General features: G+C 43.9%; 1 protein-coding gene across 2 annotated transcripts in view; it reads left to right on the forward strand.

The window, feature by feature from the left end:
- The window catches only part of LOC106746104 (papilin), a 145439-nt gene extending 131249 nt beyond the window's left edge, over positions 1-14190 (forward strand). The window contains exons 25-39 of one of the 2 annotated variants that reach the window (XM_014622319.1): positions 185-361; positions 1166-1345; positions 3295-3465; positions 4036-4254; positions 4334-4504; positions 5282-5698; positions 5951-6163; positions 6314-6481; positions 7230-7469; positions 7792-8114; positions 8281-8431; positions 9369-9878; positions 10392-10547; positions 10978-11091; positions 11338-14190. In XM_014622319.1, the coding sequence (XP_014477805.1) occupies positions 185-361; positions 1166-1345; positions 3295-3465; positions 4036-4254; positions 4334-4504; positions 5282-5698; positions 5951-6163; positions 6314-6481; positions 7230-7469; positions 7792-8114; positions 8281-8431; positions 9369-9878; positions 10392-10547; positions 10978-11091; positions 11338-11540 (3413 nt within the window). In that variant the 3' untranslated portion in view covers positions 11541-14190. The remainder of the gene's footprint in view (positions 1-184; positions 362-1165; positions 1346-3294; positions 3466-4035; positions 4255-4333; positions 4505-5281; positions 5699-5950; positions 6164-6313; positions 6482-7229; positions 7470-7791; positions 8115-8280; positions 8432-9368; positions 9879-10391; positions 10548-10977; positions 11092-11337) is intronic. The other variant, XM_014622320.1, reaches the window with a different exon arrangement.
- Positions 14191-14201: the final 11 nt, after the last annotated feature.

Below are 14201 nucleotides of genomic sequence, written 5' to 3' on the forward strand. Positions count from 1 at the left end.
TAAAAAATTGTGTACTACTTTAACGTGGGAAATCAAATATATTTGTGTACTTTTTAACACGTTCCCGGTGTTAAAGTAATATGAAATCTTAGTGGGACGTTTTTAACATAAAAGTTTTTACTGCGTGGGGATTGTGCATATTTCTCTCATTAAATCAGCGAATCCTTTGATTCTCACTTCGCAGCTGCTTGTTTCTTGCCGAAGATCGCCGGTCCTTGTCAAGGATACCATCCGACGTGGTACTTCGACGCCGAAAGGAAACAGTGCGGTCAATTTGTTTATGGCGGTTGCCTCGGGAATGCTAATAAGTTCAAAACTAAGGAAGAGTGCGAGGAACTTTGCGTCACGCCTGATGGCATAGGTAAAGAATCACTCTCGATAACTCGGACAATAATTAATACTCATGCATGCAAGAAAATATCTGAATTTTATATAGTTGAAGTTTTGAAGTGATCTTTGAGCGAAAATTAAAAAAATCTTTTTGAAGTTTAACATCAATAAGAAAACTGAGATAGGCAAAAAACTAGAATTGTGCAAAATGTGTCAGTATTAACATAAATAAGCAAGAAGAGCGGAAAAAATGGCGCGCGCGCGAACATTCGCACAAGTCAAAATTCCTGCCGAGAGCCCCGGTGACTTGTGCAGACTGTTTTACATCTCGTGCGACGATACGCGTTAGGAAAAAAATTGTTTGTTGAAAACGAGTGCACGGAAGATCTTCGTAATCGACGAAGTTCAACCGTGCGTACGCAATTACAAAGATATAAAATTCTGCAGACGAGTATTCTGTGCAAATAAAGGGTGGTACTTTTATACTTTACCGAATGCCCTAAATTAGAAAAATGATAGTTGATTAATCATTAGAGCCCGGAAGTCCATCGTATGTAAGAGAAGTGACGTTTAAAAATATCTGATAAATATCGAAGATAATTGAATAGTTTTTTTTCTTCATGGCTATATTTAACATTCAGTAAATTATTATTAATAATATTTAACGACGTTTACGCAGACTTTCCATTGAGAAATAAAGAGGAAAGTATGTTGAATTACTTAAAATAATATTGCATTGAACGACAAGCCGGGTGACCTTTTATTTGCAGCTAGCACGACTAAACGACGTATTAAAAGTTGGTCCTTTGAAATTAATCGTTTAAACTTCGTCTAGACCCATGCGAGCTGCCGAAAGAAACCGGTCCGTGCGCTGGCAATTTCACCAGGTGGTACTTCAACGCGGAGTCGCAGGATTGCGAGCAGTTCGTATACGGTGGTTGCAAAGCTAACGGCAACAACTTCCCTACGGAAATTGCTTGTCACCAGCAGTGCTTGCAACCGGGTCGAAGGAGAGGTACGTTTTCTTTTCATTACTCTTTCCTCTTTTTACATGCAATTTAAGAGATTTTCTGTATTTTATTTTCGTAAATTATTGAGACTATTTGCACGGCGATAGTAGTCACTGCATTAACTACAGTCTGGGGATTAATTAAATTTGATAATAGCAGTATTTACGATTGTACGGCTGGTTGGCGGTGATGTCTGTCAACTTTATACTTTTAGCAATAACGACTAACTTTATCGAAGACCGATCGAACACGACCGATAACGTCTAATCAATAACGTAACATATTAACACATTCGCAACTAGAAAAGTACCTAATTAATCTCCGCGTTTTGGATAATATTCGACAGAATTCCATTACGCAATTGATCGAGTTGACCGAAGTGAAGCGATTAAAAATTTGCAGAGCATGGAATTTCATACAACTGGTAAATTTAGGATTAAAATTAGAGAAGTGTAGAGAGGTGGAGAAATTGATTAAAAGCATGCGAGGATATTTGCTAATTCATTTCGCGTTTTGGCTAAGAATATACTCGTCGCAGTCGCCGTGCGCACATTTTCACGGGACAAACGATCGGCGGCGAGCGTGTCTCGAGTAATTTGAAACTCCCTCTTGCCGGCGTTATATTAGTTCTAAACACTTCGCTAACGTGGTTCGAGTCGACCGCACAGTGATGAACGAACTTTTGCAGTAAAACTGCCCGACGTGTGCGCCATGAGGAGAGATCCCGGGCCGTGTCCGGGTTCGGCGTTGCGCTGGTATTACGACGCCGAGCGCGGCATTTGTAGGCAATTTGTTTACGGCGGTTGCAAAGGCAATCCCAATAAATTCCGTACATTCGCTGCCTGCCAGCAGCGTTGCCCCTCGCAAGGTACAAAAAACCGTAAAGAGAAGGAGAGCTTGATCGCTTCGATCGGATTAACATCATTACGCGCGCAAAGGAAACTCTCTCGAATCTCGACGTCATCCGACTCGATTTCGAGAGAGCGTTTTCTTTCGCGTTCTACACGCGCACATCGTTGTTGGTGGTGACGGAGGAGAGCACACTCGCGATGCAACGTGTATGGGCGGCAACGTCAGACGCAAAATTGTCACGCATCACAATCGTGCGTCGTTTCACGCGCACTTCCGCGCTTCACAGGCACGCTTTTCGTTCGCAAGATTCGCTGGCACGCGGTATCGGGAATTCGTCTTCACGCATTCCGCGCGAATCTCATCCGATTTCTTTGTATCGTGTTACGTTTTATCACGTCCGGTAAAACGTAAAGTGTTAAACCTCCTGCCGAATCTGATTTTAGATTCGGTTGGGAAGGATAATATTCAGACGTTAACGTTGCCAAAAGATTGGCAAACCTGTTCAGGAATTGTATTTCATCTCACAACTCAAATGCCTTGTAATATTAACGTACATATATGGTCAGTCGCAAAAAAGTTGCAACATTTTTTTTTAAGTCTCGGAACGCATCCCGTGTTCAATAGGAGCCTGTATAGTACGAATGTTCAAAAGACATCTCAGAGACGTCCCGGAAACGTTCGAATATCTCTGGGACGTCTCTAGAATGTCTTGAGCATATTTGCGCTATACGGGAGAATTTGTTTGTTGGTAATTCTCAGGAGATTTTCGTGGGTGTCGAAGGAAAATATTAATCTGTGGAATTAGAGTTATATATTTTACGGAGTAATATATTTTAAATAATAACGAGATGAGTTGCAAAACTTATCGGAGAAAAGTGCTGCGACCTTTTGTGAGTGACAATGGTGGCGGGATAAAAACTATTAAACTCAAGTTTTCCCAAGTGATACTAATCGCTTTGAGATCGAACGAGCACCGTTCGGGCTAACGGCAAGAAGTGAGGTTTTAAATTTGCGACAATTAATATCGAAGTAGCCGGGACCCCGTGGGATCGGTTAATGTCAGATATCTAACTCTGCATGTTACAATTAATGCGATTAACAGATACTTGCACGTTGCCGCGGACGGAGGGTACATGCACGGAGAAGCAATCTCGATGGTACTTTGACCAGTCGGAGAATCGCTGTATGCCATTCTATTACACCGGCTGTGGTAGCAATGAAAATAACTTTGAATCTAGAGAAGCATGCGAGTCCGATTGCCCGGCTAAGATCGGTAAGACACGACTCCCTACGCTTCTTTCTTCACCACTTCTCAGGCCCTCTGTTATCTTTAATTAACGTCCTACGCTTTTCTCGTCGAGCATGACGCATTAATAACGTAAGCATTTCGACGCGAAATCGCAATGCGTCTGAAGAATGTTTTATTAGAAAGAATTGCACACACGTTTGACACCATATCGCACTTAACATTACCTTACATAATTAACACAATTAACTTTACACGACCTCTATACGCGATTTCCTTCTGTAACAATAACGTGCATCAAAATTGTTTACGTTACAAAATTTATGTTTGCAATGAACTTTCAAAATTTCGATATTTTTCTCAAGTTTAAAGGATTCGTTCTCATATTTTTCTTCTAATTACTTGGATATTAATTAAGATAAATAATATTGATCACTTCGAGGCATCGGTAACAAGGGACGGAGAAGTTTGAATTAATTGTCTTCAGATTTCCGCGATATCTATTTCGCACGAAGTGAAATCGATCGGCGGACGAAATCCTTTGACGAAGTATATAACACCGCCAGGAATATAATCTCGAACTTTGCGCGCACGCAGAGCAAGACACCTGTCTTCTGCCTGCTCTCCCGGGCGAATGTCACAATTACACTCACCGATGGTACTACGACTCGTACGAGCAGCAATGCCGGCTCTTCTACTACGGTGGATGCGGCGGGAATGAGAACAACTTCGAGACCGAGCACGACTGCGTCAACAGGTGCGTGACGGTCGTCACTACGCCCACTCCGCCGGGAAAACAAGCCGAGTTCCGAAGAGGTAACGCTCCCGATAACTCCGGAAATTGTCAGCACGGGCGAGCGATACTACTCAGAGACATTGTCATCTTTCCTCACAGAATTCTGCTTCCTGCGCGACGAGCACGGCCCGTGCACCGAGGATCAAGTTAAATGGTTCTACGACAGCAGCGTCGGCGTTTGCAGGCAGTTCCTGTACGGCGGCTGTCAGAGTAACGGCAACAACTTCAACAGTCACGAGGAGTGCGAGTACCGCTGCGGGGAAGTTCAAGGTACGCTGTACGGAAATCCGTCGCACGAAGGCCGCGGAAAATTTAACGCGTAACGTAATCGTCGTGAGAATTTTATCGACTACCCCTTGGTAGAAATTCAATCCCGTAGATATTCAGTCACGAGGCAATAAATATGTGTCTAACGTCGCTACTAGCCGATAATGTAACTCTCCTAATGACTAGATAAACAAGTTGGCTTGATGGCTAAATAAAAGAAACTTCATTTACGAGATGAAAAATCAGAACAGTTGGCGGACGGTGATGTAACGCTCTTAACTTCTGCTTTCTTAAGATTATTATGGAATAACGTACGTTCAATTTTAATTTGTTATCTCGTCTTTTAACGCTAGGCGGCACATAGTAGCCAGATTATATATTTTAGAGTAGACAACGCCCATTGCTCTGTTACATTTGATATATAACGGCTAAACAAAGGCTAGAACACAAAACCGATCCTTACATTTTAGTAAATAATCAGCTAATACGGAACTAATAATAACGAACTAGTAATAAACTAAAAACAAACTAAAAAGTTTAATCTAGCCTATGTTAGCTAGTTTACCAGCTTTTCACCCAGACCGACTGGTTACATTTTTAGTCAGGTAAATATAATTAAATTAATATATAAATGTAACAAGAATTTTATCATTACTTTTTTCACGACTACCGAAATAAATCCGACGGTGTATGCGGTATATAGAATAAAATATATATGCTTAATAGTGATAAGAAAAACAGATATTGAGTATTAATTGGAGAAACCTTCGGAAATTTCAGATCTCTGCTCGCTACCCAAGGTGATCGGACCTTGCGACGGCTACGTGAAGCAATTCTACTACGACCGACGCACAGATTCCTGCTACGAGTTCGAGTACGGCGGCTGTCAAGGCAACAAGAATCGCTTCCAGGATAGAGAATCCTGCGAGATCAAGTGTAGACGGCAGGAGCCTCCTGCGCCATCGACGACCGCTCAAATCGTGACTACACCGACTCCGTCAGTCGAAGAGCCGAAGAGCCCGATTTGCCTGGCACCGGCCGATCCTGGCAACTGCGACGGCACCATCACCTCGTATTACTACGATGCGCAACAGCGTATGTGCCAGGCGTTCATATACGGCGGCTGTGGCGGAAACGCCAATAAATTCCAGACGGAGGAGCAATGCGAGCGACTCTGCGGGAAATTCCACGGACAGGGTAAATCGTGATGTGTTCTGGAAAAAATGTGTCTGAAATGCTTCTAATCAGCAAACCTCATCACGCCATTTCATCCGTAACGGAACGTTTACAATCCGCAGGAAAAGAATATCACAACTCGTATTTGCATGCAAAACAAAACAAAATATATCATTTTAACGAAAATAAACGAAAATATATAATTTTATACGAAGATAAACTAATAGGAAACGCACCTATCTAACACATCAAACCGACGTGTCTTCGTTTCAGACGTCTGCAATCTCCCCATGGACTTCGGCCCGTGCAGAGGCGCTTTCCGCAAGTATTACTACGAGTCAAGCACGCGTACTTGCCGCGAATTCACTTACGGCGGCTGCGACGGCAATGCGAACCGATTCAGCACGATTCCCGAGTGTGAGTCCATTTGCATACATCACGAGGAGCCGGTGCCACCCGGCAACGACACCAGCGTTTCGAATCTGTGTAAGTACCTTCGTCTCATTTCTCTCACTATCTCGCTTCGAAAGTAACGATCCCTTTGAATCACACCGATCATCGCAATCGATTCTCGTCGGGTCTACCGCGCGAGATCGAACGGGCTTTGGAGTAACGAGCTTTGTGGTGATGATGCAGCGATCTGTAGAGAACCAGTCGACAGCGGATCCTGCACGTCCGGCGGCACCAAGCGGTTTTATTTCGACGAGGAACACCAAGTGTGCCGGGCGTTCATTTACACCGGCTGCGGTGGCAATCGCAACAATTTCAAGACCTTCGAGTCTTGCATTATCACTTGTCTTAGGAGTAAGTCCAGGATATGAGACCGTTAGCGAACTTTTCGTTTGTTCTCTAATGTCCTCGCAGAGCTCACCTTTTGGCTTTACACGGCAGTCGTCTCCTTTGTATATACGTACAGTCTGACTTTTTATGTTTCTTACGTTCTTCTGCTTCACTCTTTCGGTTTCCCACAACCATCTATCCCTCTATCTTGTATTCTATTTAAATCTGCTATATTTATAAAGGAAACATACGCCTATATGCTTCGTCGAGTCAATCAAATGTATTGTTTGAAAGAATTCAACAGACGGATATATTTTATAATTAATGATTATGTGCGTTATAATAATTAATCATATAAAAATCATATATTATTAGTAATTATATATGATTATTTATGATTAGTTATTATTTTAATCAAATAAAGTCTGCCTGAAACTGGGACGTGAAAGTAACAAGGAAGATCGTGAACTTAATTCCTACGGAATACGATTTGCTATAATAATTCGTGACAGCTTTTCAGCAGCTTCTATGTGGCCGACATTCCATATAAGCCGAAACGTACGAAGTCTCCCCTATGATGTACAAATGTCCTCAAATGTTGCATTGCTTCCATTTCTTTCTTCGATGTGATCGCCTAATATGCCGTCGTACATGAATTTTGTACAGCGATATTAGCGTCGACAGCTTTCTTTGGTTTACGTCAAATTTCTTCTCTCTATCGGAGAAGAATTAGATTTCTTCATTTCTCGTATAATACGTAGCTGTATTGCAGCGAGTAACGAGATAGACGTGGACTCGAAGGACACGAAGGATCGATGCGCCGAGGCTAAGGAGGAATGCAACATCGTCCATTGTCCGTACGGCAAGGAGCAGTATGTGGACGAGCAGGATTGCGAACGCTGTCGTTGCGTGGATCCTTGCAGAACGAAGATCTGTCCCGAGGGTACTCGATGCACCATTACATTGGTCGCTTCGCAAGACGGCACTGAGTACAGAGGCGTTTGTCAATCGAGTGAGTCTCTCATCAACGACACGAAATAAATCGCAACTCGATTATCTTGACATTTTTATTTCAAGGATTGTTTCTTCGTGAACTTCTGGCGAGAAATGTGTGTGGTAGTAAAAACAGTAACATCTACATGTTTTTAGGAAAGTTTTTGTCCTAAAAATTATTTATATGAAAGTGACACTTAAAAAATATCATATATGTAAACATTTTTAAGCTCTTTCTTTTTTGAAAGAATTATATTACCGTGATAATACTTGTTATCCTTATTGTCCTAACGTTATTCATCGATCGAGAGATAAGCCGAGGACTGAAATTGACCTTGCAGTCGTCAAACCGGGTCACTGCCCAAGAGTGTCCAACAGCACGAGATGCGAGCAGGAGTGCGCCACAGACGCGGATTGCGTCGGAGAATTGAAATGCTGCGACAGCGGTTGCGGTACATCCTGCCTGGAGCCAGCGCCGGAGGAGCCTCTGAAAACAACGGCAGGACCAACCGTCACTCCGCCGCAATACGGAGGCTCGCCTGCGATGATCCAGCAGCCCGAGGAGCCTCGTGTCAGCGCGCAAGAGGGCGGCTACGTCACGTTGAAATGCATCGCGTTAGGAATCCCCAAACCGACCATCACATGGAGGAAGGATACCACGCTGGTGGGTTACCTTATATCTCAACATTTCTTAACCCGGATAAGTAAACTTTTCGATTTCTCTATCATTTTTAACTTTCCTCTATTCTGATTTTTCTATCAATGAAACACTTTTCATGAAAGAAAGAAAGAAAAAGAATTCAAATATTATACGACTGATGATTCTTCAGGTCGGACCCTCCGAGGCGAGACGGCGCATATTACACGACGGATCCCTTCAGATCACTAATTTGTACACCTACGACAGAGGCACTTACGTGTGCACCGCTGATAACGGTTTAGGACCGCCGGTAAGAGCGGAGTATCAATTGAACGTCACAGGTACGTGAAGATTCTACTTGTCTCGCATGATTCTCCCACCGTAACTCCGGATAGAGCGCAGCGTTAACAAGTGGTTTGGGGTGACTGTTAAACGTGATGTGGAATTACTACTAATTTTATTGCGAATGTAAACCCTCCCCCCCCCCCCCNTATTGCGAATGTAAACCCCCCCCCCCCCCCCGTTCACTGGTTTATATGCAATGTAATTAAGTAACGTAGATAGATCTCCTTTTCACTTAACATTAATCCGTTCTTGAAGCACTGATACCGTACATACCGTTGCAGATTTGTCTCATAGTGAAGTGCATTGTCACGAACTTGCCACGAATTTGAAGTGAGTTCAGCGGTATCCCGCGGTGACGAGTGAAACAGAGGCGGAGAATAAAATTTGCAGATATAACGACAGAAAAGAAAATTTTTTCAAAACTGGTTGCTTTAACTTTCCGTGAATACACTAAGAAAAAAGGCGGTTGGATCTACAAAATCGACGGGACAGTCTCGTTCAGAAAAATGTTAAACCACTGAACGAATTACGCGTTGGCGCAATATTTTGCGTTGATAAAGTTGCCGACCAAATCGCAATCGTTGAATCAACTGATAACTCGTTGCAGGAATTACGTAATTTGTTCAGTGAACTAAACGTGGCGCTCGAAAAAAAATGTGTTTATTTAAACCAAATTTCGTTGATTCAGCTACTTTTTTTCTCAGTGTATAAATAATGTATAAATAACAGCTGTTATTTCTTACAATTTCTTACAATCGATGTTTAATATCTATTAATTCAAGCTTCGGATCTTTGAAGTAACGTAGCTTTCTATACTTCGCCTCCGTTTAACGTCGACAGTAATCATTTTGCCCGGTGACCGTACAATTAACATGTCTGCCTCGCCTCCATCTCTAAGCACGTCGCGCACGCTCTTCTTCTTGCATCCTTTAGAACCGCGACAACTCGCTGTCTCCATCATCGGTGAGCCCGACACCCGCATAACGGTGGTGATGAACTCGCCGATAGCTCTGCACTGTTACGCTGTGGGTTGGCCGAGGCCGCACGTCACTTGGTGGCGCGGCGACAACATGTTACCTCTGTTTTCGGATAATTACGAACAGGACAGCGACTATAGCCTCCTGATACGCTCGGTAACCATCACCAGCCTTGGTGTTTACACCTGCCAAGCGTATAACGCCATGGACAAAGCGGCTTCTTGGTCAGTGACCTTGCAAGCGGTCGGACCGGTCTACAACGTTAAACCCGAACACCAAGAGTACACCAAGTATCTCGTTCAACCTCCGAGGAAACCCACTACCACCGAGAAACCGCAGTACCCGTACAGACCCACCAGAACACCGTCTCCTGAGTATCAGACCTTCGCCCCTATTTACCCTTCTAGGTCGACTCACGCCCCTCCTTTCCTCCCGACTACTACCGTCGAACCTGCCAGGTTCAAAGGTGAGACGATGACTGACGCGTCTTCGAGCAGGTTGCGCCGATTATTGCGAGTTCGAGCGAGTTTGTTGCGTGGTATCGATATTTCGCGAAATTCTTTGGTGGTTTCCGTCAAAATTCATATTCGGACGATTTTTCATTTGCGATTCGTAAATTTCTCGACTCGTTAATTCGTTACATTCCTCGATGCAGCGATCGACCGCAATGACGGCGCAACTGAGATCTTTTGAGTCCTCCTTTCATTCTGCATGAATGTCTAATAATCGAACATTGCATCATATTGTCGCTTGGGGCTGTGTTACACGCTTATTGGCTGTTCCAAGTATATGCTAAGAATTTAACACACGATCAATGACGTTCCTCGTTGAAAAAGATAAATGAAGAACTTGGTAAGTATACCAGAACTTTTATATTCTCTAGCTTTAGACTTATTTTTTATTCTTTTTGAATCATTTTTTGCAATCTGCCGAATGAAATTATCATATATGAATGTTAATAGATTTGATTTATATGCAGTGCCGGTCAAAGTCAACGTAACGGTGGAACAGTTACAATTCCCTGAGGGTAGCGAAATAAGCATCGGCTGCGCCGTGGATGGCTACCCTATTCCACGTGTACTCTGGTACAAGAACGACGAACTTATTCAAACGGACAATCGCGTAAAGATTTCTGGTAAGATCATATACGACGCTATGCTTGCAACCGAATAAAATGAAATGCGTGCGATACAATATGTTATATTGATTCTCACATTAAGCCGGCTCCACACAATGTGGCAAATATAGACGAACGTTGGCAATTATATTGACTACGTATGTTATATTATATATATATTATGTTATGTTATATCACGTGTTATATTCGCCCAACATACGTGATTAATGTAATTGCCGACGTTCGTCTACATTTGCCATATTGTGTGGGACCGACTTTAGGTATATATTTTTACAATATACATTTACACAATTTTATATTTGTAGTTATATTTCTACAGAGTTATATGTTTACGGAACATACGAAATCTCTCTCTCTCTCTCTCTCTCTCTCTCTCAAGAATTATGAGATAAAATTTACGAGAAATACTCGTAATCGTTACTTTCAGAACTCAATCGGCTCATCATCAACAACGCGAATCGCGAGGACTCCGGCCGGTATCGATGCGAAGCAGCCAACGAGTACACTTCGGACTCCGACAACGTCGATATACGCGTAGCCGGTGAGCGATTGTCCGAACACGTTCTTTTAGAAATGATTTAAGGTCGTTTCTATTCAGTGATAATGATAACTATTTTAAATAGCTGCAGAGATTGCGCAAAGAAGCACAATTGTTTTTTTTTTTTTTTAATTAAAGACTGGAATGAAATAATTCCATTTTTTAAAATTATATTTGAGATAATCTAGATTTTGCCGTGTATACTACCGCCCACGCACGAAGTTTCGATATCCATCGTCCCTGTTCCAGGTATCTTCATTCATCCCCATTGTCAGGACAACACGTTCTTCGCGAAGTGCGAGCTCATCGTGGCGGCCAAGTATTGCATGCACAAGTACTACGCGAGATTCTGCTGCCGATCGTGCACGGAGGCCGGCCAGTTGCCGGTGAGGGGACCCCACCTCGACAACGCGAAGAGAAGAAGAAGATCCATCTTGCGTATGCTCGTCTAAGATGCCAAATCGACTCTTCGGTATTTCCGACGCGCGTGATGGCACATGTCGATTCTGATCGTGGCATTCGTGGGATTCGCGACAGAGCCACAACACGCACACGCACATACACATACACGAGGGAGGAGAGAAATCATACGCGCACCCACCCTGCCTCTCGGACGTGCCGAATAATCGACTTGTTAACTCACTGCCAAAGCCTTAGAGCGTTTATACATAGATATAATATATAAACACACACAAAATACATGTACTTTCTCTCACACACACACACACATACACACACACGCACACACACACATACATCTAACGTAAAAGCGACATCGTGCTTCGGTCAGCACGGTCTCGCTTCGACGTCTCTATCCATGTATATACGATCTGACGCTGAGAATCCTAGTCCGACGGAGCCATATTAGGCGGGTTAATTACTTGTTCTTAAGAGGGAAACGTCGCGACCGCGCGTATCAGTCGGACGACATCGGGCGACACCGAGGTTGTCACGTCAGAATGTCGACCGATGAAGCGCGTGGATCTGCGGATCGTGTTGTCGAGCCTGCGGGAAATATCGCTCCCCCTTCTCGGGCAGGCGTCTCCTTTCTCCCTTTTCCCTGAAACGCGTCTTATCATGTCATCACAGTAATCGTAGTTTTATATATATATATATATATATATATATATATAATTAACCCCGTAAGATATATAATCGACAACAGTGAAACACATTCGTGAAACGCGTAAAATGCGGCGTAACGCCACCGGTAATCTCGTGGATTCTGTTTCGGAATGTTTCCGTTGCGAAACGCGCCGAGGATTCGATAATTTTCGCACGGCCTCGAGAACACGATCGCGAACCGAAGAGTCCCGATGTGACGCGACGATACAGCGTGGCCATTTTTTCTCATGCATCATGGTGAAGTCAATGATGCATGCCCGACGAGAGAAGGGGGGAGAGAAAAAGAAAGAGAAACGATACACACGAGGATAAGGACACTGTCCATGGTCCTTTTTCCCCTCATTGGACACACTATGCTGCGTGACTAAAAACGGAACTTGTACCTACTTGTGTGTTAAGCATATACGCACGTTATGTTGTACAATATAAATAGTTTATTATTCGATATGCCATTTATATACTCTACGATATTGTTATTACTTGTTTCTCATGTGGGTACTCCCGCGTATATGTCGCCATGACAGGCGCCGCCGAAACTTCTCCGCGCGAACGTCTCCCCTTCGGGAAAGGTGTTCGGCTTCCACTGAAGCGTCAACCTTGGAAAAACGACTGTCGAGCTCGCTTTCGACGAACATTAAATTATCCCCGACGGCGGCACAGAAATCACGACTTCGTATCGATTGGAGAATTCCACCGTTTATCGTCTGTGCGAGGAGGATCTTGAAGCGCGCACTTGAGACTTTCAACCGCTCGTTTCTCGAGAGCAAAATGCGCGAGCTACGCGCGGCAAACGTGCGATTCCGCTCGCGCGAGCGGCGTGTGTGAAAACATTGCTCGCGTTATCCTTTCGATCATCTTTCACTTGTCGTTGCGTAACGTGTACAGTCGATTTTCTACCTACACGACCCTATATAACAATATCAGTTATCGCGCGCGCGCGCACAGCTGTTGCATTTAACGACGTTTGTTCCTGAACATCTTAACCGTATAACTATTGCGTAACTACTTAAAAATATCTCTCTCTCTCTCTGCGCTTTAGACGCATCGTCATCGCCCATGATGTATGTCCGATAATAGATCATAGATGAGTACCAGTTGACGATTATATAGAAGTACGAAAGGAGGGAAAAAGAAGTGGAAAAGGTACCAAAACGCATTTATATATATATATATATATATATATATGTGTATACACACACATACACACCGTAAGTGTAAGGAGTCGCGATCATAACCGATCGGAATCGACGTAATCGCGAGCCTCTAGGACACGACATTCGATTGTTCCGTACGTGCACCGATTTCAGTCGCAGTAAAAGAAAAAAAGAAACGCAGTGCCTTATTAGATGACCTTCGAAAAGGATTGGGGAAAGAGTGCTGAATATACACGACGTCTCCCTCGTTTAGTGTAAATAGCCGCCGCATCATGTAATCCCCGCACACGCATACACACACATACACACACATACGCGCGCGCACGCACGCACGCACACACACACGCACACCTCCCGAGGCCGAGAGGCGACGACACCGCGACGAGTGTCGCGCATGAAACGTAGACTTAGAGAAATCACACCCGGCGTAACCCCGATCCTCAATCAGGCCCGAACAAGCCATAATCGACGAAGATATTAAGTACTCTTCTCCTCCGCGCTCCTCTCTAGATACGACCAAGAGACACGTAAAATCGTTAGAAGTACCACGTTAACGTAGCGCGACCCAGGTTAATTAACGATCTAGTGAATGTGTAGGCACACAGAGTCGACGTTGAGTCAGCCGTTCCCGCGAATTAGTTTACAGCTGCAACGAGAGCACACCACAGGACGGAATCGCGCGCAAAAGCGGAACGTTGAAAACGCGAGGCGCATCCTAGACGTTACCGTATCGTGTCGCCCCCGTTAGTTCGTTAGGTCTGTCGTGAACGATAATAATTACTTACGCGTCGTGTGATTTTCGAGAGCGCGCGGCCGTCGTCCCCCCCCCCCCCC

The sequence above is a fragment of the Dinoponera quadriceps genome, unplaced genomic scaffold (genome assembly GCF_001313825.1).
Source record: "Dinoponera quadriceps isolate SergipeBrazil2010 unplaced genomic scaffold, ASM131382v1 scaffold1782, whole genome shotgun sequence".
Classification (NCBI taxonomy): domain Eukaryota; kingdom Metazoa; phylum Arthropoda; class Insecta; order Hymenoptera; family Formicidae; genus Dinoponera; species Dinoponera quadriceps.